At 42.6% G+C, this 24,316-nt stretch overlaps 2 protein-coding genes across 8 annotated transcripts in view; both read left to right on the forward strand.

Moving 5' to 3' along the window:
* LOC110973637 (uncharacterized) overlaps nucleotides 1-14,724 on the forward strand; it is a 61,563-nt gene extending 46,839 nt beyond the window's left edge. For 5 of the 6 annotated variants that reach the window (XM_022224604.2, XM_087138476.1, XM_022224600.2 and 2 more), the window contains 8 exons: nucleotides 5,580-5,684; nucleotides 6,850-7,737; nucleotides 8,003-8,224; nucleotides 8,663-8,743; nucleotides 8,904-9,158; nucleotides 9,929-10,059; nucleotides 10,482-10,636; nucleotides 11,404-14,724. In XM_022224604.2, the coding sequence (XP_022080296.2) occupies nucleotides 5,673-5,684; nucleotides 6,850-7,737; nucleotides 8,003-8,224; nucleotides 8,663-8,743; nucleotides 8,904-9,158; nucleotides 9,929-10,059; nucleotides 10,482-10,593 (1,701 nt within the window). In that variant the 5' untranslated portion in view covers nucleotides 5,580-5,672 and the 3' untranslated portion in view covers nucleotides 10,594-10,636; nucleotides 11,404-14,724. The remainder of the gene's footprint in view (nucleotides 1-5,579; nucleotides 5,685-6,849; nucleotides 7,738-8,002; nucleotides 8,225-8,662; nucleotides 8,744-8,903; nucleotides 9,159-9,928; nucleotides 10,060-10,481; nucleotides 10,637-11,403) is intronic. The other variant, XM_022224602.2, reaches the window with a different exon arrangement.
* A 1,310-nt stretch (nucleotides 14,725-16,034) lies between these two features.
* Nucleotides 16,035-20,278, forward strand: LOC110973647 (uncharacterized). 2 transcript variants are annotated; one of them, XM_022224625.2, is made up of 2 exons: nucleotides 16,035-17,483; nucleotides 17,598-20,278. In XM_022224625.2, the coding sequence occupies exon 2, from the start codon at nucleotides 17,730-17,732 to the stop codon at nucleotides 18,516-18,518; it is 789 nt and encodes a 262-aa protein (XP_022080317.1). In that variant the 5' UTR covers nucleotides 16,035-17,483; nucleotides 17,598-17,729; the 3' UTR covers nucleotides 18,519-20,278. The 2 variants fall into 2 exon arrangements, with proteins under 2 accessions (XP_022080317.1, XP_086994604.1); XM_087138478.1 differs by having other exon boundaries at nucleotides 17,603-20,278.
* Nucleotides 20,279-24,316: the final 4,038 nt, after the last annotated feature.

Raw genomic sequence — 24,316 nt, forward strand, 5'->3', positions numbered from 1 at the left:
GAATTGTATTTTTCTCGTTAACGAGTTCGAAGAGGATGAATGAGGAGCCATGTATGTAATAGGGAATGTTATATACATGTAAGACTCTGTTAGCATGTCTGCGTCTGTTTATATCCTTGCATACTGATATATGTGACCCGCTCTGTGAAAATGAGTCTTGAGTCACCAGAGCCACTTTTTGAGTTTTCATTTGTATTGGAAAGAGCTAATTGAGTTTTTTGTTTTGATGTATCGCTCAGTTTGGCATCCTGATGAAAGTGGATACTCCATGGTGAAAAATGCTGTGGGTGTGGGTTCCTATCGATTTACACTGGGCAAAATTATTCTACAGGACTTGTTACTCCAAAGTGACTCTCGTGACTCTTGACTCATTTTCACAGAGTGGGTAACATATAATCATGCATTGTCCTTGTTCTCAAATGATATAGTATGCGTGAATTAAGTTACCGATGAATTAAGACATCTACATGTACGCATTCATGTGCCCAAGTTGTTGATACCCAGTTATTTGTGTTTTTTTTTTTTTTTACTTCTTAGAGATTGTGAAGCAAAGTGTCTCGTTCCTAAAGGTAACGAGGGTGTAGTACCTATTTTAAGGATAATTTGCCTTCGCTGTATCAAGTGAAAGAAAACGTAAAAACAGTGCACGGCATTTTTTGACCTATCTTTTGTCTCCTTCACAAATCTCTCCACACCTAGAATTCATGAATAAAATTTCTTTTAAAAAATTTATGTGAACAGTGCTTTTACATGTATTGCACACCTTACCATATGTGTCTTTGTCTGATATTTACAAAATATGGCATGGCAGACACCGGTCTATATCTTTGTTTTTGTACCGAGTCCAGTTTCTCTTCCTTTATTGGACAGTTGTCATTGGTCCGTTGAAAAACTGCCAATTATTCATACATTCACCGCAAAATTCTGACAGAAATGTTATCGGGTCAGAGAGAGGCATGACACTCGTTGTTAGTCAAACTGATCAATAATGCGTTGCTAAGAAAAACAGATCCCATGCAGCGTCAATCACGTTTGTTTTTCCACATGCGCAAAATAAATGCGATGGATTTTCCCCCTCCCCGTCCACCCATTGTAGTAGGAGTAGGGACCGCGAAGGATTTGTGTATCTCCAGTTAAATATTCTCAATTTCATTTTATCATTGTTAGGCTTCATAGCGCTCGCCTCACGTCTACAAATAATTGCATTTGTGTTGCCACAGTAACACGTACATGTGCATTGGTTCATGGTAGTGTTGTTGGGAAATTGTCTGCCTGACTTCTTTGTTTGTGTGAAAAATTTGGCTCTTTTATGCATGTATTTAAATTTATAACGAAAATCAACTATGCCTCTGTTTTTTTGGCTTAAAAAAGCTTTCACAATAGAGTAAAGGTCATTGATCTGTGGTTTGGATTAATTTTATGTCAACGGCTTTGAATTGAAAGCTTCTTTTGGAAAATGACGACAATAACTAAAAGCTACCGTAAGAATGGTATGTATTTATAAAGTGAAAACCAACAAATGACTAGGAAGAATTGTGACACCACAAGACTCGGGAACTGGCATGCGTAATTGCATGTATCCTAGGATGTCGCAGACAATTTGTTTGCAGACGGATGAGCAGAGTGAACAAATAATGGGCTCCTATTTAAGTCTCGAGCAATAATGGTCCCCATTTGAAGTTGACCTAGTGGTGTAAATTTTTTTTGGGGGGGAGGGGAAGACACGCTGTTGTCACGCGGCTAAATAAAGTAAGTTAATTATTTTCTGTTCTGCAGGCAGGTGCATCCATTGTGGTCTCCACTGGAAACATGTCAGCGTTCTGTTGAATTGAAGAGTTTGGGGGGGGAGGGGGAGTGGGTAGGGTGGCGATGGGAGTACTGCCGGGCAAAAGGACTTGTGCAGTCCTAATCACCAATGACACATCACAACATATTGATTTTGTGGCAGCCCCGGCCAAATTGTCCCAACGCAAACACAGGTGTGAAATTTAATCACTTTTCCTTCCGTTCAATATTGCTGGTTATCTCTGGCTAAGCCCTTATGTCATGTTCAGATTCCTCCCCCCCCTCCCCTTTTTCTCCCGTCCTCCCTTGAATTCCCCCCGCCCCCCTAGGTTCAGTAGTTCTTCATGGGAATGATTCAGTTTTTTTTTCTAGAAATCATTGAAAGACTCTGACCTATTTATTATATTTTGAAATAGCCTCTAAGTCTAACAATTGTATTTTGAAACTCTCATGACTCGGTCGGAATGTCAATGAAGCTTTCGGGATTTCAAATATTAACCATAATGCTCGGGGTGTGTGAAACATACGCAGTGGAATTGGAAGTTTGAGGAGTATTGAGAAAAATGCACTGTGATTAGTTTTGACTTGGAAACTGTTCAGAATGGATAAGAATTGAAACAAATGCAGTGAAGATTCCTTTGCTGGAATTGCTGGATATTGCCCGTAAAAATTGTCGAGATATTTTAGAAAAGCAGAATTGGTGTTGATTTGGACATTTAGAAGTGATACATCACAATGCAGTTCTCCAGCATGCTGCAAATCATAAACCTGTGTCGCCCATCATTTTTTTAATTTGGGCACTCTCTTTCGACCGTCAAAGACAGTATATTGGCGATTATCCGTAATGTATTTTAACTACAACCTCCTCCATTGCCCCTCATTCCGCCTCTCTCCCACATCCGGATGAGACAAGATACTCTGTATTCCCATTAAACACACCATCATCTTAGAGCAGAAATCCACCTCTGCCCCCCCCTCCTTCGCCCCCCAAAATCCAATCATATTCAGCCACCTGTGTAATTTGTGAGAGCTCAGAATGATATTAATTAGCTTGCCAAATGCGCCACCTGATCCACCCGGAGCCCAGGTCTGATGGCCGGCTCAAACGTGTGGAAACCGGCCCCTGCCAACACGCTGTGACATCCGCAGCAGTTAGAAAGACCGTTAGTCATATGAATGATTAATGTTTACAACGTAGAATTATGCTCGTATAAACAGGACCTGCGCATACACTTACAACACTTTTGTTTTCTTCCCCACTATAAAAATTCCAGGAACAAACATTATTGCTTGTGCAGGTGAGATAATTGGAGTGTGAAATTTGACTGCAAGATGTCCATGTATGCATAAAAAATGTCCTGGTTTACATTGTGGGGTTTTTTTTTTTTTTTTTGTAAAATACTTAATTGAAACCAGATCAGAACTCAGTGACTTGGATTACAAATGAATTCATTCCGGAATGTTTAGAATTGTAGATGGTAAACCTTTTGAATGTTTCACGCGGTTTATAATGCGGCTTTTAGCTTGGTTCTCGCCTTTCATTGTTCAGTTAATGCATTTGCTTTGGTTTGAAGCAACGGTTTTTAAGAGAAAAGACATTGCGAGATTTTGTAAGAGAGAAACGGGGGAATTGAAGGATATTTGAACTGCAGATCTTCACATTTCGACAGCCAAAAAATACGCGCTAGTCACGAAGAAACATTCCACGGGGTGCTTTTAAGTGGACGAGGAATGGTGAAGATTCAAAGCGCTGGGGACGTTTCCAACAATTCTGTTGTTTAATGAGCAAATTCCCTTGCTACAACCCCCTCATCAAGCGCCTCTTTACAAGAACACGAGAAATAATGCCAGCCTGGCCCACTCGTGTCTTCAATTTGAAACAAGATTGCTCTAATAGGACTAATCCGCGACGCAAGCAGCTCACACGCGAATGTACAGGACTCGAGAGAGGGAGGGAAAAAAAAAAAAAAGGCAAAGAGTTCTGGCAGCAAAGTGCAAAGCACAGTTCATCACGTTCGTTGCGGCACTCGGGACAGAGATGGATGGATGTCGTCCGTCGTCAGCAAATGCGGTTGTCAGGCTTTCTTCCCTTTTTTTTTTTTTTTTCGTGTTTCAAGAGTTAGGAGACTAACGGTCTTAGTGCCTGTCAGGCGAACCTTGATGGAAGATCATTTGTTATTGCACACTGCAAAAATACTTTAAGAGTATTATTTCTCTAAGTGGACAAGTGTACATAATAGCCTGATGGTACTAGTGATCGATTTTAATGAATCGGTCACCTATCAAAATATCCCTTGGGTAAGTTTCTAGGAATAGGTATTCAAGTATCATTTTGAGACTGAATAAACTTTTTCTTCTCTGTGAGAGTATTTTTCTTACGACACTCCGTCCCACCACAGCAAGATCACAAGCCAGAGCTGTTATCTTGCTTTTTGACATTTATTTTCCATCTCTTCGCATGTATTTTCATTTAGTCACAGTGTTAAACTTCTTGTCATATTCCTGTTGATAAAAGAAATACTTGTGTCAAAAGTGCTCTTTTCCCCCATACAGTGATAATAAATGAGTCAACATTGTTGACGATTTGCTATCACTTATTAACCCCATCTTGTCTCAAAGTTCATGCAAGTGTAGCTACTCTGAAATGATTGATTAATCTCTGGTAATTTCCTTTGTCGTTAAAAAGTAATGGCACTAAAGGCTGCGTCCGAATCTGTTGTCTAGAGCTAGGTCTAGGTCTTCACTCCATTGGAAGTACGTGGAGACGCGCAGACAATAGACCTAGCCGTAGCTCTGGAAGCCTGTTAAGGACACGGCCTAAGTTGACTGATTCATTGTTTTTGTCATGTTGTTTGGTGTGACTTGTTTCATGTTCTGTTTGGTTTTGGGTTTGTTTTTTTCTTGGATTGTATGCTGCTGTTATGAAATGGTTCCTCATAAATGAATGACTAGATACGGCATATGTTGCTTTGTGATCGTTGGGTTAAAGCCGTGTACATTTTGGAATGGAAAATAAACGTGTTGATGGAGGCTGTGTATCTACACGTACATAGCTTGCATTGGGATAATTCCAGAAATTAGGGGTCCGTTTTTGTGCGTCCCTGTCACATCTGACATATGATTTTGTAAACTCAGAACACATTTTCTTATTTCCAAGAGTGATGAATTAATGCAAATTACCTGCCAAACAAATAGTAATAGTTTGAAATCAAGTCCGGCGATATTACCATGTCAAATGACGAGGGTCAGATGAAACAGGCACACAAAAATGTCACATTTTTGGACCCCTAATTTCTGGAATTACCCAAAGGCTCTTAGTTTGATTTACTCAGGATCAATGACTTTTTATGACCGCTGTTTAGAAAAAAACTTGTTAAAGAAAAATAAGCATACCAAAACCAGAAAGAAATTGATCATAATGCCAGGCCATAATTCTTGATTTCTCGACAACAGAGGGCAGCATACAGGATTGCCATATCATTGTGCAGCAGTGGTTTGGGTTTCACACTTGCTATGTGCCGGTTTTTATTCTCCATTGCGATTTGAACTTTGATTGTGGCATTTATTGGAACAGATACATGTGCAAAGCAGTCTTTCTCTTATAATCTTTACAAATCAGTTTGCATCGTCGAAAACATAAAAATGCAAGCTGTTCGTCAACTTCTACTTAACATTTTTAATATTCTGATTTACAGGACTTGGTCCGTAACAGAGAAACAACAAAAACTGATGTGGTTTTCTTGTGTAAATACAAATTGTATAATGGCATGTTTTATCGTTCTTGTTTTCTGCAGGGGCAAACACCAGCAGTCAGCTTTGTAAACGGATTTAACTTTGGCAATTCATCCGGTGTCCACCATAACAATAATTTTGTGGCCGGCACCACTATGTCCTCTCAGGTAAGTCTACAAAGCGAAGGCTCCGAACAGGGGACGTTTGCGTGGTTGGAAAGTGTTCGTTTTTCAAAAAGTCTACAACTTTTATTTCTTTCTATCAATCATGGATAGTATCCGTGAAACAAACGGAGCTGAGGACGCAAAGACTTACAGGTGTTTAACTTCGGATCGGAGAACATTTGGCCCTTTAAACTTAATCAAAGAGTCTTTGAAGTGAACTGCTGGCTTCCAAGTCTGTTTTTACAACTTTGAGTATAAGTTTATGACTTGTTTCTGTAAAAACAGTAAATGAAGCTCTTGGAGATTTACTGGTAATTTTTGTAATTGACTTTAAAGAAATACAAGAATGCTTCTGTGACATTTCCTCAGGACTGAATTTATTCATGTAATTGTTTATTTTTTGGCATGTCCAAATTTCCAATTTGATGGAGTGACCACTGAGGAATCCAGCAAATGATCCTGAGTTTTCTCAAGAAAAAGAGGGGGAAAGCAGTTTCAATTTTGCGTATAGAATCAGGAAAGAGCTGAATGGCTTTTTTTCAAACCCAACCAAATTTATTATCCAATTGCTGGATTTGCTTATGCATGCTGTGTTAAACTTCGACCTAGACGAAACAGTGAGTCGCCCATAAAACGAATGCATAAATAATGATTTACTGTGCCTATCACTACTTGGAATTTGCTCCACTCGGTGATATTTTCTAAATACAGCATCTGTGAGGAAAGACAAATGTATTGTGTCTATTGATGTCAGTAGATTTGATATCATTTGTTACTGTTTGGAGCTTGGCTTACTGACACAAGAGTTCTTGTTTTGTGTTAATGGAAAAAGTTTAGTAATATTTAATAAGCAACCAAGTTTGGGAATACTAATCCTTAAAAACTGAGGATTTCAAATATTTAACTTCTAAGTTCTTGGCATCCAGAAACAATAGATGGGTGTTAGTTTTGTGAAGATGCCGTTTTGGTTGGCATCCTTTTATTGAACTGTATCCTGTTTGAATCTATGGAATTAAATGCCCGTTTTTGCTTCAATTTGATACATTTAGGCTGCAGAACCCTGGTGCCATTTACAGTCTGCTTGTTGTCCCTGTTTTGATAATCATCAATGAGCCTCTAGTCTGTTTTGATTTGCATGAATTTTGTGTGTGTGGTTGTGTGTTTGCAGACATTTCACACTCCGAGTTTTGGAGACGACGAGTTTGACATTCCACCCATATCGCAAGGGATCGGGGAGAGCAACATCACTACGATGACGGACCACGCATTCACAGCCCAGCCTGTCTCGGAGCCAGTGGGTAGCCAGGCCCTTCCTCCATACCACACGGACTCCATGCACGACCGCAGGGTCATGTCCAGCCCCTCTTCCCTAAACAATCAGACTCCGCCCCCGCTGCCGCCGCAGCAGCAGCAGCACCAGCAGCAGATGCTGACCTCGCCCGTCAATCATGCCAATCCGCCGATGTCGTGCTCCCCGTCGATGTCACAGTCGCTGTCGCAGGCAATGACCTTGCCTTCTCCGACCCATGGCCACACCATGACCGACCCTGCCAACCACTTCCCCAGTGCCATCTCCAACGCGGCCTTCACAGAACCGCTGAGTCACATGACGGAGTCGCTGCCTAACCCGGCCACCACCTCCATGCCAGTCAATCCGCAGTTCCCGCCCCACAACCTGGACATTCCCCCAATCACGGAATCCACCGGCAGCCTCGGTACCATGAGCGACATGCTGCAGCCGTCCCACTCCACGTCGTTCAGCCACGCAGGGCCGACGACCACCCAGATCTACAGCCCTTCCTACCACATGCCCCACGTCTCACACGGCATGGATATGTTCCCCATGGACTCACATTCCGGCCAACACTTGGGCCCGCTCTCCACCATCAACCAGTCGGCGATCAGCTCTCAGCTCGGGATGCACGGCGGACTCCAGCCGGGGCAGGGCATGATGGGAAGTCATCCGACATTAGGAAAAAATCTCGGTCCGGGGAACACAAGGTCCCCACACCAAGAGAGTAGCGAGGACAGTGACGATAACACGCCACTAGCGCAGGTAAAACTTCCTCATGCAAAATTAAATGATTCATGCGGTGATTTGACCCCATACAAAATTTCAGAAGAAAAAAGTCCAGCCGCTGAAATTAATATTGGTCTGGTTTTTAGGATTGTGGAATTTCAGATAAATAATGGAGAAACCTCATTCTGTTGTCATAGCCTCCAAAATTTTCAGAAAAATCGTAATTGTTATTTTGTTGGTCATTTAATAATTGATGAAAGTAACTTTGAATTTCTCTTCCTTTCTGCCAATGGCATTATAGTTTGCGGCAAAAAGGCCAGAAAGCAAGGAGACCAAGAAAAAGCCGCCAAAGAGAAAACGCAAGAAGGACCCCAATGAGCCCCAGAAGCCGGTCTCTGCCTACGCCTTGTTCTTCAGGGACACGCAGGCGGCCATCAAGGGTCAGAACCCCAACGCCAGCTTCGGAGAGGTCTCCAAGATTGTGGCGTCAATGTGGGACAGTCTCGGAACCGAACAAAAGCAGGTGGGTTGGCAGTGGGACTTACTCGCAAGTTAGCTTGGAGATTTTCTGTTTCAAGTGCCTGGTATCCTGGTCATGTTACACAGTTCTACATGCACGAGTCTGGGAACTAGTGTTAGACCCCTTTTCTCAGATTTGTTGCGTTGCTGGTTTCCAGTAGCCACACATATCTCGGGAGATGCAGGGAACCGTAGATGACATTATCCTAGCTAACTACAGCCCATTCCATGAGACAACTACGATCTAAGCTAAGGCTGTCGTCCAAACTAAGTTGGAAGGAGGAAGCACGCAACATCATTTAATGTCCTCATGACCACCAACTCACAACACTCTACTTGGATGAGAAAATTGTAAAGCAACCAAATTGTCTGTTTCCTCTATGCTCTGTATTCACTGATTCAGGTGTTTTCTTGTTGTTGTTTGTTGTTGTTGTTGTTGTAGGCATACAAACAACGGACAGAAACGGCTAAGAAAGAGTATCTTAAAAAGTTGGCAGCCTACAGAGCAAGTTTAGTATCAAAGGTAAGTGGCGCAGAAGTGAAGAGGATTCCATTTTGGTCTTAGAAACAATCGGGTGAACTTCCTGCTTCACACCATCAACTCTTGGTTGCTTTACCATATGAGTGAACTGTTTCCATGTCAGTTGCGGATTGAAAGACGTTTTCAAACATTTGCTCCCAAGGCCGCCGTCGACACGACGCAGAGCGAAGAGCAGTCGCCCAGCAAACAGAAGAAGACCTCGGCGGCGCCGGTCAGCACCGCAGCGCCCCCTACCCAGGCCGGGCACGCGCACATTGCCCCTCGAGTCATAGCGCCCAAGCCCGTGGTGACCGGCGTGCCCATCACGGTCACCATGACAACTGCGGGGAAGCCCATGATGCAGCCCGGCCTAAACCCAATGCAGGCGGCCCAGCGGGTGGTCAAGGCGCACCCCATGGTGAGTACGGTCAGAAGAGGTGCTGCATCACCCGTTGTCCCACAAATACCATGCATTAAAGCTTTGTGTTCATAATTACGAGGGCCCTATCCCTTGTGAGTCAACTACATCGTAGGCCTGACTTGGACCACCGATTTGCCAGCTTGTGTAGAATACAGTGTTTATCAGCCTCGGCAGCTTTCAATCCATGACTTTAGCTTTGCAAATTTTGTGCGCCTTGAAAATGTACCTATTTTTAAAAGGCACTTTGACGCTGCTGTGTTCTTGTTTTTTTTTTTGCGTTGTTCATGCCGATTGCCATAGCCATGAGCAAAACTGTGATGTCATTCCGGGCAGAAAACGTCAATGATGCACTGATTTTTACACAAAAATCTGAAGGAATATTTGATACCGGTACCTCGCTGCTCTAAATTTCCTTTTCTTTTGTCAATTCATTGCTGTCGGTTTACATGGCAATAAGTCAGTGAGCGGCCAGTTCTTTGAAATGTTTTCCGCAAGCAAATTTGGGGTTCACAGTTTGAGTAAAGAAACATGTCAACTGAGCAGTGTCTTTCCTGATTGACAGTTGAGCAACAGCGCCCTCACTTGTCTGGAAAAGCATGAATAGTTTTAAATGTTTCATAAAGTGTTTTTATTTCATCACACTTAACCCCCGAAAGGATCTCATATTGGTGTTTTTTTTATGTTAAAGGAGAGTATAGAGTTGCATGAAAAATGTAACTAAGAAAACTTAATGACGCCGGTTTGTTTTCTTCTTTCTTTTTTCCCAGATGGGCATCGACGGGATGCCGCCCCACAGTCACCAGATCTGCACCCGAAACGGTTGCAACAAGCCCAGCATCGAGAGTCCCGACTGGGACAACGAGTACTGCAGCAATGAGTGTGTTGTGGATCACTGCAGGTGAGAGTCGGAAACCGTGCATGAAATCGACGTGGTTGTGGTAGAAGGGACAGAGCATAGGGGAGGGGCTAGGTGTCCAACTCGTGGACTGACAGAAAAGTTCCAGAATTCTGGTTGTGAAATAGTTGGTGAAACCTGTCGTGTTTCTGTGCAGTTGTTGTAGAATAGAAAATATCATTGTTCTCATTGTAAAAAAGACCCCAAAGAACTCGATTTGTTTTTCATCTTTTGATAACATTTGGTGTGATGATCATTATTTGTTTTTCAAGTTGGCTGAATTGTCGGAAAAGTATTCCGTTATTTGAAAAAACAAGAAGTGTTCCACGAAAAAAAGGTGCATTTTGCAGACCGGGAAACTGGAACTTTTTTGTTGCAGACCTTACAGAAGTGTCTATATTTCCCACATTTTGTTGTGTGCACAGACTACCGAAATATAGGCACGAGTGGACACCCTACGCCTTGACCGGGCCACGATACACAGATGGGAGGGTCTACCCCCATCCTGCCTGGGTCAGAGGTCAGGCTGACCCTTGACACAACCCCACATAGAGGTGGTTTGACCCTCAATCAAATCTTGGTAAAGTTATATATATATATATATTTTTTTAATGTTTTTACTGTGCTGTTTTCCAGGGCAATGGATGAAATTGTTTTTGCTTAATAACCATCTGGCGCCGTAATACGGGAATTTTTTTCTATATTCATTCGTATTTTTGCACATTAATTAAATGCAGGTTTTCAAAGGCAAGAAAACTATCTTTAAGAATTTCTGTCGTTTCCTGTATCATCCCTCAAGACAACCCATGCTGGGACTCTGAAATCAAACAATTCATGGGTTGGGAATTTTTTTTTCCCCTTCATGTTTACGTTGGCAGGACTTGTGTAAACCCGTGTTATTTGAAACCCAGTGTCAGCCAACTCGCCTCTGACTAAATTTATGAAATTGGGTCGCGGAATTGAAATGACTGAAAACTGACTGAGATGTTCTCTTTTTTGTTAAAACTGGCTTTTACATCCTGTAAATATATTTCCCTAAATCCAATTGTCTGCGTGGATTCTCCGTATGATGTATGAATATCCTTTAGGTATGGCTTATTCCCTTCTTTATTGTGACATGATATCCTTGTCACTGTAACCGTACACGCCATGTAATCAGAGGTAGCCATTAACACAGTCACACCCTCAGCGCCATGTTTTGGCAACACACCTTACCCGCAATCTGCCCATTATGTCTTAAATGTCAGCTTGTTTGGCAGTCGTGCTTGTCCTGACCACCTTGCCTCAGAAAAGAAGATCGTAAAGACTCTTACGTTTTCCCTTCATGTTTTTTTCTAACCTTGCCAGAGATGTGTTCACAGCTTGGGTGGCTTCAAACGGTCCAAACGGAGGCATGCTGCCGTCCGTCAAATGAGACCACCAAGACCAGCGAGCGCTGTAGACCCGTGTGAAGTGTCTCCCACGATGCACCTTAGCAACCCCTCTTTTAATTTTTTTGTCTCTGCGATCAACCAACCCGGCCTGGTTTTCCGGGGCAGCTCGAACCAAGCAGCAGCAACATGGACACTTACCGATGATTTCCCAAAACACTGTAATATTTCTGATGGGCCTGTGTGAGTGTTTGTCACTGTGCTGCAAGTCAGGTGACTTGTTTTCTTCCTTTCGACCAATCAGATGTTAGTTTTCAGAATTGTTGAGCTAGGACACTTGAAAGAGCCGTTCAACCTGTTATTCCCCTGTTCAATTGGCCGAGCCCCGTTCCGATGCTTTTGTAAAATGAACTCCCAACCCTCCCCCCATTAAAAACCCCAAAAATAATAATAATAACCAAACAGTGACAAAAATTTGGAGTGGTAACAAGAGTCTTTCTCAGTTCTGATGGCCCATCTTCATCGCATCATTTATGCTGGAAATCTGATTGGCTAAGAGGTATCGCAGCTGAGGTGAATGGAAAAAAAAAATGAACAGGTCCCACAGGAAAATTTCAACTGTTGCTGGGAAATCATCAAAAAGATGTTAGTTAACAGGAATTTGAGACAATTCTTGAATGACTTTGTAAATGACTAGCAATAATCGAGTAGTTATCTTTGCTAGAAATTGTTTGAAATTTTTTTTCTGGAGTCAGTGGCTCATGTATTGTTCATTGGTAAATTATTTATTTATGGTTGCAAGCAATCATGGGTATATTTTATCATACTATTTAATTTACAGAGTACATTGTTGTCATTTTGGAATTGTAGAATGTTGTATTTAATTTTAGGTGGATGCCATTTCGTACGAAGGGCTCCCTCTAGTGAGGTAGTCTCGCAGAGTTGCGTTCCAACTTCTATAACGGAGTGACAGAAAAATCGATGCACATTTTCAGCTTGAACGCTGGGAAAACTGCCAGTTTTGGCAAAGACCGATATCTTATCGTAGCTTTAACCCTTTCAGAGCCATGCAATATGACCTTGACCCCCAAAGGCCCGTATTCATGGAACCGTCAAGTGGTTGGCTGCATCCGAATCGTTGTCTGGATCTAGGCCTAGGTCTTCACTGCACTGGAAATATGTGGAGACACGCAGACAGTAGACCTAGCCGTAGCTCCGGAAGCTCGTTTCAGACATGGCTGTTACTTGCTAAAGCTTGCTAAAGCAAAACAAATCCGAAGAGAGTCAGTCTTATTATGTACAGCTTTGGCTGGTAATCCATTTTTGTCGGACAACAGTTTCTCCTGCACCCCCCCCTGCATGCTTGAAGAGTCGGATCTGAATGTTGATGAAACAATCCTTACATCCTGCATTCAGAGTGTGTGAAAACGTACGTACAGCCAAGGTACCAGACACATGCCACTTTGTATTTGTGACATCTTTCTGTGGAAACTTTCAATCTTTACTGTCAAAGAAAAAAATATGTGTCTCTTTCCAAACTCGGCAAACAGTGTCATTCAGTTTATACGCGAAGATTTGCGAGAGGTCATTTGTGAATGTGTGAGAAATTTCAAAGAAGCGCACATGTGTCCAAAGGTTAAAGATCTATGAGAGTGGCCTATGTCTATGTTAAGTTTTCTCTCACAGAGTTTATTGAAAAGGTTTGAAATTTCTCTCGACGGCTTGTAATTCAAAAGGCTGTCCTATGTATTAAAGAACAAGGCAACGAATCTTTTTGTTCTTTGTCACGTTTTCAGTGGAATCTTGTACAAGCATTCTGTCAGCAACCCATGTTTTGTTTCTCACATAAATGGCCAGTGCGTACTGGGTGCGGAAGCGAATACGAATGTGATTTTGTGATATCAGATCAAAAGTTTTTGCTGTGAATTTGTACAAGTTGAACTTATTTCAACTCAAGTGAAATGTTTGCAACATCACCTTGGCTTCGTTTTTGCAGTTGCTTGAAGTATAAAACCAGCTTTAACGGATGTGTGTAGGTTAAATACGCAGCAACATCACAGGTGCGCTTCAGTGGTACTGTATTGTTTTGTACATGAAGCCCTCATTTGGTGGAAATGGAAGAGTGGCAGACAAATTGTGATGACGTTGTTTATTAATTCGGAAAATGCAAGCTGTTCTTTTTTCCTCTCTTTCTCTTCTCAGATGCTTAAGATCCAGTGGATGTAATTCTGTGAATAGGCATCCGCTAATCAGGTTGTCAAAAATACTCATTTATTCCACCTTTGCAAGAAAATGGTTCCTACTGCAGTCCACCGAGGGCGCTGTGGCATTTTCATGGTACACAGCCAAGGGAAATTAAACTACACAAGCATCACACTTTGTTTTGAAATTTTGAAAGTTTAGTGATAAATACCCCATGAACATGAGAAATTGGCATACATGCACATGAGTGAAAAGTGGAGGTCTGTGCTCTTCTTGAGAGTTACAGCAACTTTACATTCTGTGATCAGGTTTAGAAAAAAAGCAGAGGGAGTTTTTCACGGATGACCGCAGTCTGTGCCAGACTGGTGCTGTTTTGTCGTCACCAACACCATAGTTTTCTGCAGCAAGCTCTCGTGGAACACCAACACTGTGTCCGTATAAAGCATTTGGGTCTATGGCTAAGCAGAAGAGATTCTGTCATTTCTAAAAAAAAAAAAAACCTGTCTTTCCAGAACAAAGTCCTTTAAAATTACAAAATTATTTCAAAGAACAAAAAATTGGAGACATTTGAAATATGTCCGCTGCATCAGTGGAATCGTAGCATTTTTATTTTTCAATTTCTTCAGATGTGCTTAATATAGACTTTTTTAAATTGAACATGACTTTTTAAAAATCCTGTTCTGCTTATACATATTGCTTAAATCATAAGTTTTGGGCCTGTAATTATTGTACATAAACTAATTTCTTTTTGTATTGATGGATAAAAACCTGCCCTCTCCAGAAACCAACTTCTCCTTGAAAACAAAATTCTCAAATTGATGTTCATTATTGTATTTTTTTGTAGCAAGTTCAAATCTGAAAACAAAAAGAATACTGAAAAAAAACCTTGTGTTGTTCTGTTGTCTCCGACATTAAAGTTGCTCATTGCTGGGTGACAGTTGCCAAGGCAACTAAGTGTACAGACCAGGATGAAAGTGAATATTTTATGTATTTTCTATTGAATTTCCAAAGTTAAATTATTGAAGTGCACTTTGTCTGTTACCACAATATTTAAACAAAAAGTAATAAAACATTTCCGTATACAGTACCATGCAAAGCAGGTGTCACGGTTCCAATGTTTCTGTTTTTTTAATATGAGCGATCAACTCTGTTTATAGAGGCATTTTGATTTTGCTGAGATGAATTAAAACATCCACTCAATATCGCAATTATTTTCTGGATCTCAGTGGACGAAATCCGAATACGATGAGAGTGGATTTTCATGGTCAGCACGAAAAAGTGCGCGGGTGTATGTGCGCACTCGGCTCCGAATCTTGACACAGCAAGGCGCTGGTAAACTTCGGTCAGGCCGACGGACAAAACACCACGAGCTTCTTGTCACCAAGTATGTCCGTCGTGTTGGGCTTGTTCGCTCTACTCCATCCTGAGTTGATCTGCCTTTGAATAACATCCATTCATAAGATAATAACTCAGGGGAGTACGATAAATTTGCGCAAGGTTCAAGATTGCGCTTAACATTTTTAAAAATTTCTCCAAGTCGTTGGAATCGTTTTGGTCTGGAAACCAGACCGAGTTTCGGCACCAACGGTTTTCGAGAGGGTTTTCTTGGGAGAATGAGGACTTCTGAACGGCTTTTCTCAGATGTGGGGCTAAATTTAAATTTGGGGACTTTGTACACGCTTGGTGTGGAACGTAATTGAAATAGTTCCCTAAAAAGCGTTCTCATGTTGTCTTCTTTTTTTTGGGGGGGTGGCCTTGTTTGCCCCTGGATCTTTCAATGTCCATGTCTATGTGCGTACACGAATCGTACGTGTTACACGTTTACTTCGTAGCACAGGGGCGTCACTGCACAGTGGCGCAGCCGAGGTGGAAAGGAGGGACCCTCCCCCGTAAAATTGGAATGTTTGGAGGAGGTCCTGTTGCCACGCTATCTTTAGTGTTTTGATATATGCGCTTTGGTGTGGACACAGACCTATTAATAAACAAGATTCTTGCCCTTCTCCCCCAATGCCCTCCTCTGAGAGCAGATCCTGGCTACACGACTGCGGGGAGGGGGGAGGGGCGTGTTCCACAACGGTTTGGAATAGACTATGAACTTTCCTGTCTAGAAATGGTTTTATTGCCAGTCTTGACAGGTGAGTAGTCTTCACACATTGTGGAAGCTCCCTCTGCTGAAATACTGGACTTTGCTTCCCCCTTTAGGAAAAAGTCCTCCAGATCCACGATTATAGCCTTTATTCAACTCTGCTTACCCCAGCCTTCCATTGCTAACATCCCCACGTTGATGTACGCTGTTGCACACTCAGCAGTAGATGGCGCTTTTCTTTGATTGGCAGCTTCACGCCTGCCGAATTAAGTTAACTCTCCTTTGGATTTTTTTTATATTGAGCGTCAGCGCCCGCACACTCAACGCGGCCATTCCGATGCACGGAGATGTGATAAATCGGTCGATTATGCGTTGTATGCGCACGTCCCCGAATAACACATCCGTGTGCCATTTCGGCCGGGATTGCTGACTTGTGAGAGCCCACGAGATTGTTATTATTAAACCATCTCACTAACTAGGAGGCTCGCGCCTGCCAATCAGCCCCGAGGGACGTTGACTAAAATCCCCAACTCCGGGGAACAAGATCGCCTCGCATCCCTCAGACGGAGAGCTGACTGCAGATGACATGTGGATCACATGACCAGCTCCCCCGATCAATGACAACCTCATCATCGGATGTGTACACTGGAGTAAAGCAAATCGCTTCTCTTTGGCTTCAGAAGCAGAGGTAACAGGGGATGGGAGCGTAGGGGGAGTCTAGGAAGCCAGGCCATGAACGGAGGCGGGCAGGAGTCCTTGATATTCCAGTCATTCTAATAATCGGGCGATGAGGGTCAGCGCTGTGGACGTTACAACGGTGTGTCGCCCTATGCTGCCTTCACCGCTGGAGAACCTACCTGCGAGATTTACCGCGCAAAAGAAAGAGACCCTGCCTGGCCATTATGCACACAGCAGTACAGCATTGACAGTTGGTTACGCATCGGTTGGTGCATATGATTTTAATAACCCAAGAGGAAAAATATTAACCCTTTAAAATGAGATGCGACGATCGTGTCTAGTCTGTGCGCATGCAACATCGACACAGGGTACAGTGATGACCTCCAGTTTGTCGCCCGCTACAATGCAGGGCTGGAGCTAGATGGGCTTTCGTCGCTTAAGGGGCGCAGATGCACGGAGTATTGCGCCCGGTTACGCTGTCGTGGGGACACTTCGATTTGCCGTGGTGTGTGATTATCTGACGCCGTTATCGGCTGCAAGATTCCGTAGAGTGGCTTCAACTATCCCCGCCGCTGGCCTGACGGATGAGTAAACAACGGCAAGAGAGGCCTGGGGAACGCGACCCACCATAGCCAGGGAGAATAACTTTCCGGCTCTAGCCCTCATCAATAAAGATTTACAGAGTCGTTGTTCTGCTACTGACTTGTGCAATAGGTCTGTCGGGGATGTGGGGGAAAAAGCTTGAGAGTAACTGACGCCCTGTCACCATTTTAGGCCGCAATTCACAAGACTTCCCCCTGCTTTTGTCTGACGATCGGCCGATCAACACTCATCGAAGTTTAACGGTTTGACAGTAAACCTTTTCGAATCAAGGAGTATGCTTCGACGTTTATGAAATTGGTCATGGATCCAGAACCCTACAAACGACGTTCTGTGTTGTACCTGGGGGTCAAATGTAGACGTTGAACCAATACGCCAAATTTGGAGGGTAACACTTCAAAGATAACCAACAACAAAGTGGTCCCATGCTGCGAACAATAATGATAGGCCTAATGTACAGCATCTGGTGGGATCTGATGTCGATGAGTTAGGTGAGTATTTTTTGAAAACATCCTCGGCACGACCCGAAACCGGAATTTGTATGTGGAATGGTGCAGCTTGAATAACTTCGTTGGTTCTGTTTACTCCCTCTGTGCCCTTTAAAGTTTAGTTTCGATTCTGCGACCGAAACCTGATTATCGACTAGCGAATGAGGAAATCAACATAGAGTGACTCTTTTGCGTTCATGATTCGGACACATGGCCGTAAGTAAGCGATACGTGTAGCCATCAACCAGCATGCAGGATCACTCAAGAGTTCGTTCGTTATCACTAGACGACATCAATGTTGGTATGTCATCATCATCATTATCAGCGGCAACATCAACAGCAGCGTCTTGCCGAAAGGGGAAATCCTCCTCAGTTGATGATGACAGACAGGACAATGATGTCACGGAGGAAGGGGAAGGACGGGACAGAGATACACTGGGAGAGTTGGAGTCACCAGCCATCGAGAATTTACAAGACCGGTTGCTGGTGACGCCCATCCGGTGGCAGATGAGGTCGGAGGCAGCCGTGGCTCCTACCGGCTTGTACCGGAGAGACAGTGCGCCGGCTACCTTGCTGCAGAAGGAGGACTCCATCTCCAGACGGTGCTCCAATCCCGCCCTGCTGGAGACTATCGAGGAAGGCCAGGTCAGCTGTCGTAGGAAGAGCACCCCGGCCGTCATGACGCAGGGCCTGGCTCAGCAGAGAGGGAGGGGAGGAGGGGCGCACCTCAGCCCCAGGCGGGCCCTCTTGAAAGCCGTCTCCGCCCCTGGCTCGGCACCGGCCAGGAGGCGTTCCATGCCGGAGATTTCCACCCACCAACGCAGCCCAGTCATGCTGGAGACATTCTACCCACCTCCAAGGAGGAACAGCCTCATGTCGTGCTCTCTGGCTGAGGTGGCGGCGCGGTTCGAGTTGCTCAACACGAACTCGCGGGTGCCAGAAGAGAGCGAACTCTTGGAGAAATCAAGAGCCGGGTACGACAGGAGTAATGGCTCAGGGGTTTCGTCGAGTCATAGTCTACCACCGATAACCTCGTAACATCTTGAGTTTGGACTACTTCATAATCTTTGCTTAGCGGAGACCTGTGCATTCAAATTTTAATTCGCCACTTCCCATGTCACATGCCTCAGAAACTGGGATAATCTTTATCCAGCCTTTGCTGGCTCCTCTCTGCCCCCTTTAATTAACACATGTACCCAGTTTTCCCTTTGTAAGGTTCTTCGGGTTAATTCAACCGAAGTGCTTATTAAACGGGACTAGAGTGACGATTACGTGCGTGTAGCGTTTGCGAAGGTTGCTGTTGTTAACTGCAAGAGACAAATTGGCCGACTTTGCACAACATCGTGGGTCCCACCACGCTTCTTTCTGCGACCAAGGCGTCCCACGTGACTAAAAGGGTACATTGAGCATTTATAAATCAACTGAGGCGATAAACGCAAGAACGTGACACGGCATTTAAGTCCAAAGTGTAACATCCAGTAAAGCGATAAAAAATGGACCAATAAGTCACAGCGACGAGTTACTCACTTAGTCCGTTGCTAGACAAGGCATTTTTTTTTTGAATAGGGACATGTAAACCCTACCATCGAATCGAATGCACAAGCCTCCTCAGTGAGATTGGAAATTAGTGCTTTTTCAGTTCTAAAAGTGCACTGCTTTCCCAAACTGGCGCTATTGATGTAGGCCTATATGACATTATGAATATGTAGCAATAATGCAAAACCTTTGTTATTCAAATCTACAATATGAGAATCCTTAATGTTAAAAAATGAAGTTAACTCATTAGGAAATAACCCAAATAATGCGTCACTGCGCCCTATATTAGGTTGGTATAGCCTGGTACCTGTTTCCTACAAGAGAATATACACAGTGATAGCATGACGAGTTAGTTCTTTCCCTCTGTACAGTACCCAATACACCCACAGAAATCTCCCCCCACTATACAGTCTGGTAGCCTTTAGTATCGATAAACAGTTTTTGCAATTTCAATGCATGTTCACAGCATTCCCAATGCACCAAAATAAGCAGTTACAGTGTGTATAAATTTGTATTCGAAAAATCATCCTTAAAAAGGAATATGCGGTATGGCGTAAGTGTGGCTTCATAGTCGTAATTTATGTGTGCGAATGCTAACCACAGTCACAATGCTCTAGCAAAGTGTAGATTGAAATCTAATATGCATACATACACAATATAATGTTAGCCATTTTGAGTGCATGTCATTTATGTGCGCAAGCGCAACACGTGTACCAAGCACCGTTTCCATGTAGATCGTATGTTGCAAAGTAAACGCTTTTGTTACCGCAAATTTCTTTCTATTTGCTAATTCAAAGTAATAAGTTTCCTGCAGGGAAATGCTTTATACGACAAATATTCATTGCACCCCCCCTCCCATCTGGTAGGCACGGGCGTCGCTAGGGGAAGGGGGGTCGGGGGTGTCACAACCCCATTGGTTAGTCTTGTCGGCAAAATCATGGTCTGTCGGTAAAATAAAAACCGTTATGTAGGTGTCGGGGCTTGGGAATCAGACTATAGTGCGCTCGTTTTGCATGACGGTGCGTCGGCAAATTTCATTTGGCACACGCCCGTGCTGGGTAGGTCTACTCGCTCCACCCGCCGAGAAGTCAGTGCTGATAAATTTGTGAATGAATATTTCGGCTCAGTAACGTCATAACGTGTCCTTGTTGGTAGTCTTGATTTCGAAACATCCTTTACCATTATAATGGATTTGAATTGATTACTTGATGTAAAATGCTGGAAGGTGTCACTTTTCTGATAAAGTAACCCTTTAAAGTTCATCCTGTTGGTATGTGTTCGTTATTTGAATGCCAACTTGCATAGTGGTTATAAATTATTCGAATTCTCAAAGCCAAGAGCACTCCTATATAAACAGAGGGGTATTCATTACTGCTTAGAAAATGTAACCCATCATTCAAAACTAGGCTGAAGTAGATAATTTTCCCCCACTGCTGGATCTTATACTTCAAAGTTATCCAAAGTATTAAAAAAAACACGATGTCTGCAGAAAACATTGGTAATTTTACGGCAATGAAATTTAAAAGTGTTGTAGAGTTTGCATTGTAAATGTGCATTTATCATTTTCCAGATAGCTCGTAACACACAGGGCTACTGTCGTTCTTCAGGGTTTGGAATAGTGGGCCACAAATGCAGAGTGCATCCTTAGCCTGTAGCCTGTTTTTTCATAATACAGTCAACAATTTGGGTTCAAGAGCATAAATATGCCAATCGAAAATCGTTTCCCCTCCATAGAGGACTCCCTCTGCCCCATTGGCATGCGCAACGTTTTCTCTACAACACGCCCGCGCACCGACCCATTCCCTCTTTGCAAGCAGTTCGTCTGTGGCCGTACATTAATTTTACCTGGCGGTTCGTGTCGCGGATTGTGTTCCGCCGAATAAATTCTGCACACGTTTCCTTCCTCCTAACAAAAGAGAAAAAAGAGGGCGCAAGAAGGAAAAAAACTGCAGCGTCTTGCCCTGCCAATGTTCGAACCATTTATCACAACATTTCGAGAACTGCCTTCCAGGTATGGTGCGTTTAAAGGTCACGCCTATATATAATGTACGCCATATCTGTTTTTCATTTGCATGCATACAGAGAACAAACCTTGACCATAAAGCCATAAAAACAACACGTACATTCAACGGTCAATACACTTTCCTCTCTAAATGAAATACACGGATAATTTTAGGATATTGTCGCATCTTTTCCAGGAAGTGATTTCCGATAAAATGGATATTTCACTATTTTTGTTTTGCTCTGTGAACAAAACTTCCAAGAATTTACCCTCTTTACCAACGTTGGGTTATCCTTTAGCTGTTGTCAATTATTGGTTTCATTGTGTCCAATACCGTTTTTAATTACCATGGTAAAAAACATCTGTAAAATTTTCGGAGGAAATTGAAATAGGTTGTCCACATAAGAGATACTAAAATATTGCGGGTTGGAAAAGGTATATACTGGTCGTATCTGGATTTGGATTCTAGCTTTCAAATTTTTTTATCATTTCAATTTTATTTTCTACCAGATATTTAATAGTGTAGGCCTATACGTTCCTGTTAAGTAATAAAGCTCAGAATTATAACATAGCATTTTAGGTATGTTTTATATTGGGCCCCCTGCGCGCATAAAATTGAACTCATTTGCACTGTCTCTTGAATTCTCGTGAAATCTCGATGACAGCTTTTTCGATCTTGTGTTGCTATTTATTAGACCGCGTTTTCATTACAACAAATCATTCATGCAACGTTCATTATGGCAAAGTTTGCGTCAGCTTACTTTTGGGAGCAATCAAGACGACGAATTTGCTGTTAAAACGTTTGAAATTATCCTACACGATTCATGATTTCTTTCACTACGATCCGGCAATGAATATCGGAATTTATTACTTTCGATTTTGGCCATCTTTATTCTTTAAAATGGTCGTCCCTCTTGCTGAATCATGGCGTCTATTAGCTGGAGCGATCCTCGCTGGGAAGTCATCCCTCGCATTCGTCAGGGGATCTTTTTCCAATAAGCCCACGCTGGCCTTAATGCGAACCTCATTGTCTGGGGCTGGATCTTAATATGTTCCGGTGCTGAATATCACAGTCACGACCGATGGGAAATTAGGCCACCGTAAAATGTTTGGTTCTCAATTTGAGTGGTTTAAAGGAGTGGTTTAAAGGAACGCTCTGAATTCTTATCGAGCACAGATGCAGTTTGTCTAGGTGTGCACAGCAGGTTAGAAATATTGTGTTTAAGTTTAAAATGCATAAAAATTTAAAGACACAAAAATTACCGTTAAATTGAAAATCCTCAATAACATAGGGGCCTATATACACACACTATTTACACATAAACCTCAATACAATTTATATAGAAAAGATGTAAATAAAACACATACAAAAACACCTAAAATCAATATAATCGAGCAAACACCCCCGGCGTGCATTTTATGATAACCTAAACTCCTGAATTTAACATGTTGATTTTCCTTGCTGTATGATTGCACTAGGCAAAGAGAAATTTCTGTAGTGACTGGTTTTCGGATATAGATACTGTGTATAGGCTATAAGCCCTCCCCCCAAAAAAACAACAGTGCGTAAATGATTCTAAACGAGGTATAAAGGGAAAAATTCCATTTATGGTCCTAACTCGGGTCTGAAACAACGTGGTTTTTAAACATTTTTCAGATGAAAAAGGAATGATGTGTCTCGGAACGTGCACGTGTCACTGTTCTTCAAGTTTTCCCCCGCCACGACACACCCCTTTAAAAACTGATTCAATGTCTCGTCGCGTTATGTCTCAACCGATTTGCAAAATGTCAACGTCATTGGCATCGGTGTGTGCGCGGAGGCGGTTCCCGATCCGTTTCGCCCAAATGTCGACTCGATCGGTGTCCTTGCCTCGCAAGCCGAATTAACTCGAGTAGAAATGGAATAATTTAGTTTCAGTCTTTGGAGTCCCTGTGGAATTGTGGACGTTAAGTTGGCCATCGTGATCCGGGTTTCACTGCAGTGGGCATGGCGTCGTTGCTTTGTGGTTCACTGATTCTTGTATTCCTGCGCCATTTTCAACCATCAAAACTGTCTTTTGTTCGCGCGTTGTAGTTGCTGCTTCAAGGATAATTCATAAATAAATACTTCATAATCTCATACGTTTACGTAAAAGCTTATACCAGATGGTTGACAAATATGCATAAAAAGGTTAGATCTGGTATCTAGCTTGGTTTGAACTTCGAGTGCACTGGTATATAACCCGCCATCAGACTATTGCATGACATACAAATGCCGACATGACCAACGTAGATAAATCTCTTAATATCGAAATGTCATCACATTCTGCACTGGGCTTGATCATTCATTCCCCAATAAAAAGAATGCCATAAAAATTCATCACTTTTAAAACGTCTGCCAGCGACGTAGATTCCTGAGGAGCAGATAGGTCTAATGGAAATGTGGCGAGCCCCCAGTAATTGAAAAGAAAATGGACAGATTGAGTTCAGTGATTTCATTTCAGTCCATACGACGGAGTGGTGACAAAAATAACTCCTAAACATTAACTCAGTAAGTTCGGAGGGTCACCCACGCCTAATTTATACATTACAAACATGTTTAAATCACACTTATAAACCAGAAATTATAATGTAAATTACCCCTAAAAGCTTGCTGTTTGGGACGGTCATTATGGCCAACCCAAGCATAAAATATTGAAACAAAGTCACAAGGGGGCTCTACTGAATCAAGGAACGCGAAATATTAACGTAGGTTGAATGAAACACTTGGAAAAAAAGAACGAAACAGAGACATATCGGCATTTCTGACATGCTGTTCTTGTCGGACTCATCACTTCCGGATAATGAATATGAAACGTAAGACCGACATTCAAACTATAATGCAATTAAGATAATTGCAAATATCTAATAACCCTTCACTGCCCCCCCGACTTCCGTTTCTGGTGTTATTTTTCGCGTGGAATAACAGCTACTTTAAAAGTATATTTTAACAATAGTCCAGGCGAACTTTGGAGTGTAATCACTCAAATAGGGTGAAGTTGTCAACTCCAGGAAATGGAAGTCTAATTTCGTTCAATTCAGTCGCGAATGTTTGGTCCCAAGAAGGAAAATACGACCATTTCAAAACGCCCCACAATCCAACATTTGTCAAACTGAATTTACAGAGTGGTAAAAAAAGGTCGGGATTTGCTTTGATGATGCGGTTTTTATCAATATTGCAATGAACTACTCATCCGTGTCTCCCGTATAGTTTGTCTGCCGTGGATACTAGAACAGTTTTTCCTTTCAAAATTAATTCCGGAGATTATCCCTGAATGTT

The sequence above is a fragment of the Acanthaster planci genome, linkage group LG06 (genome assembly GCF_054643075.1).
Source record: "Acanthaster planci isolate LZ-2023a linkage group LG06, COTS_SCS, whole genome shotgun sequence".
NCBI classification, from domain to species: domain Eukaryota; kingdom Metazoa; phylum Echinodermata; class Asteroidea; order Valvatida; family Acanthasteridae; genus Acanthaster; species Acanthaster planci.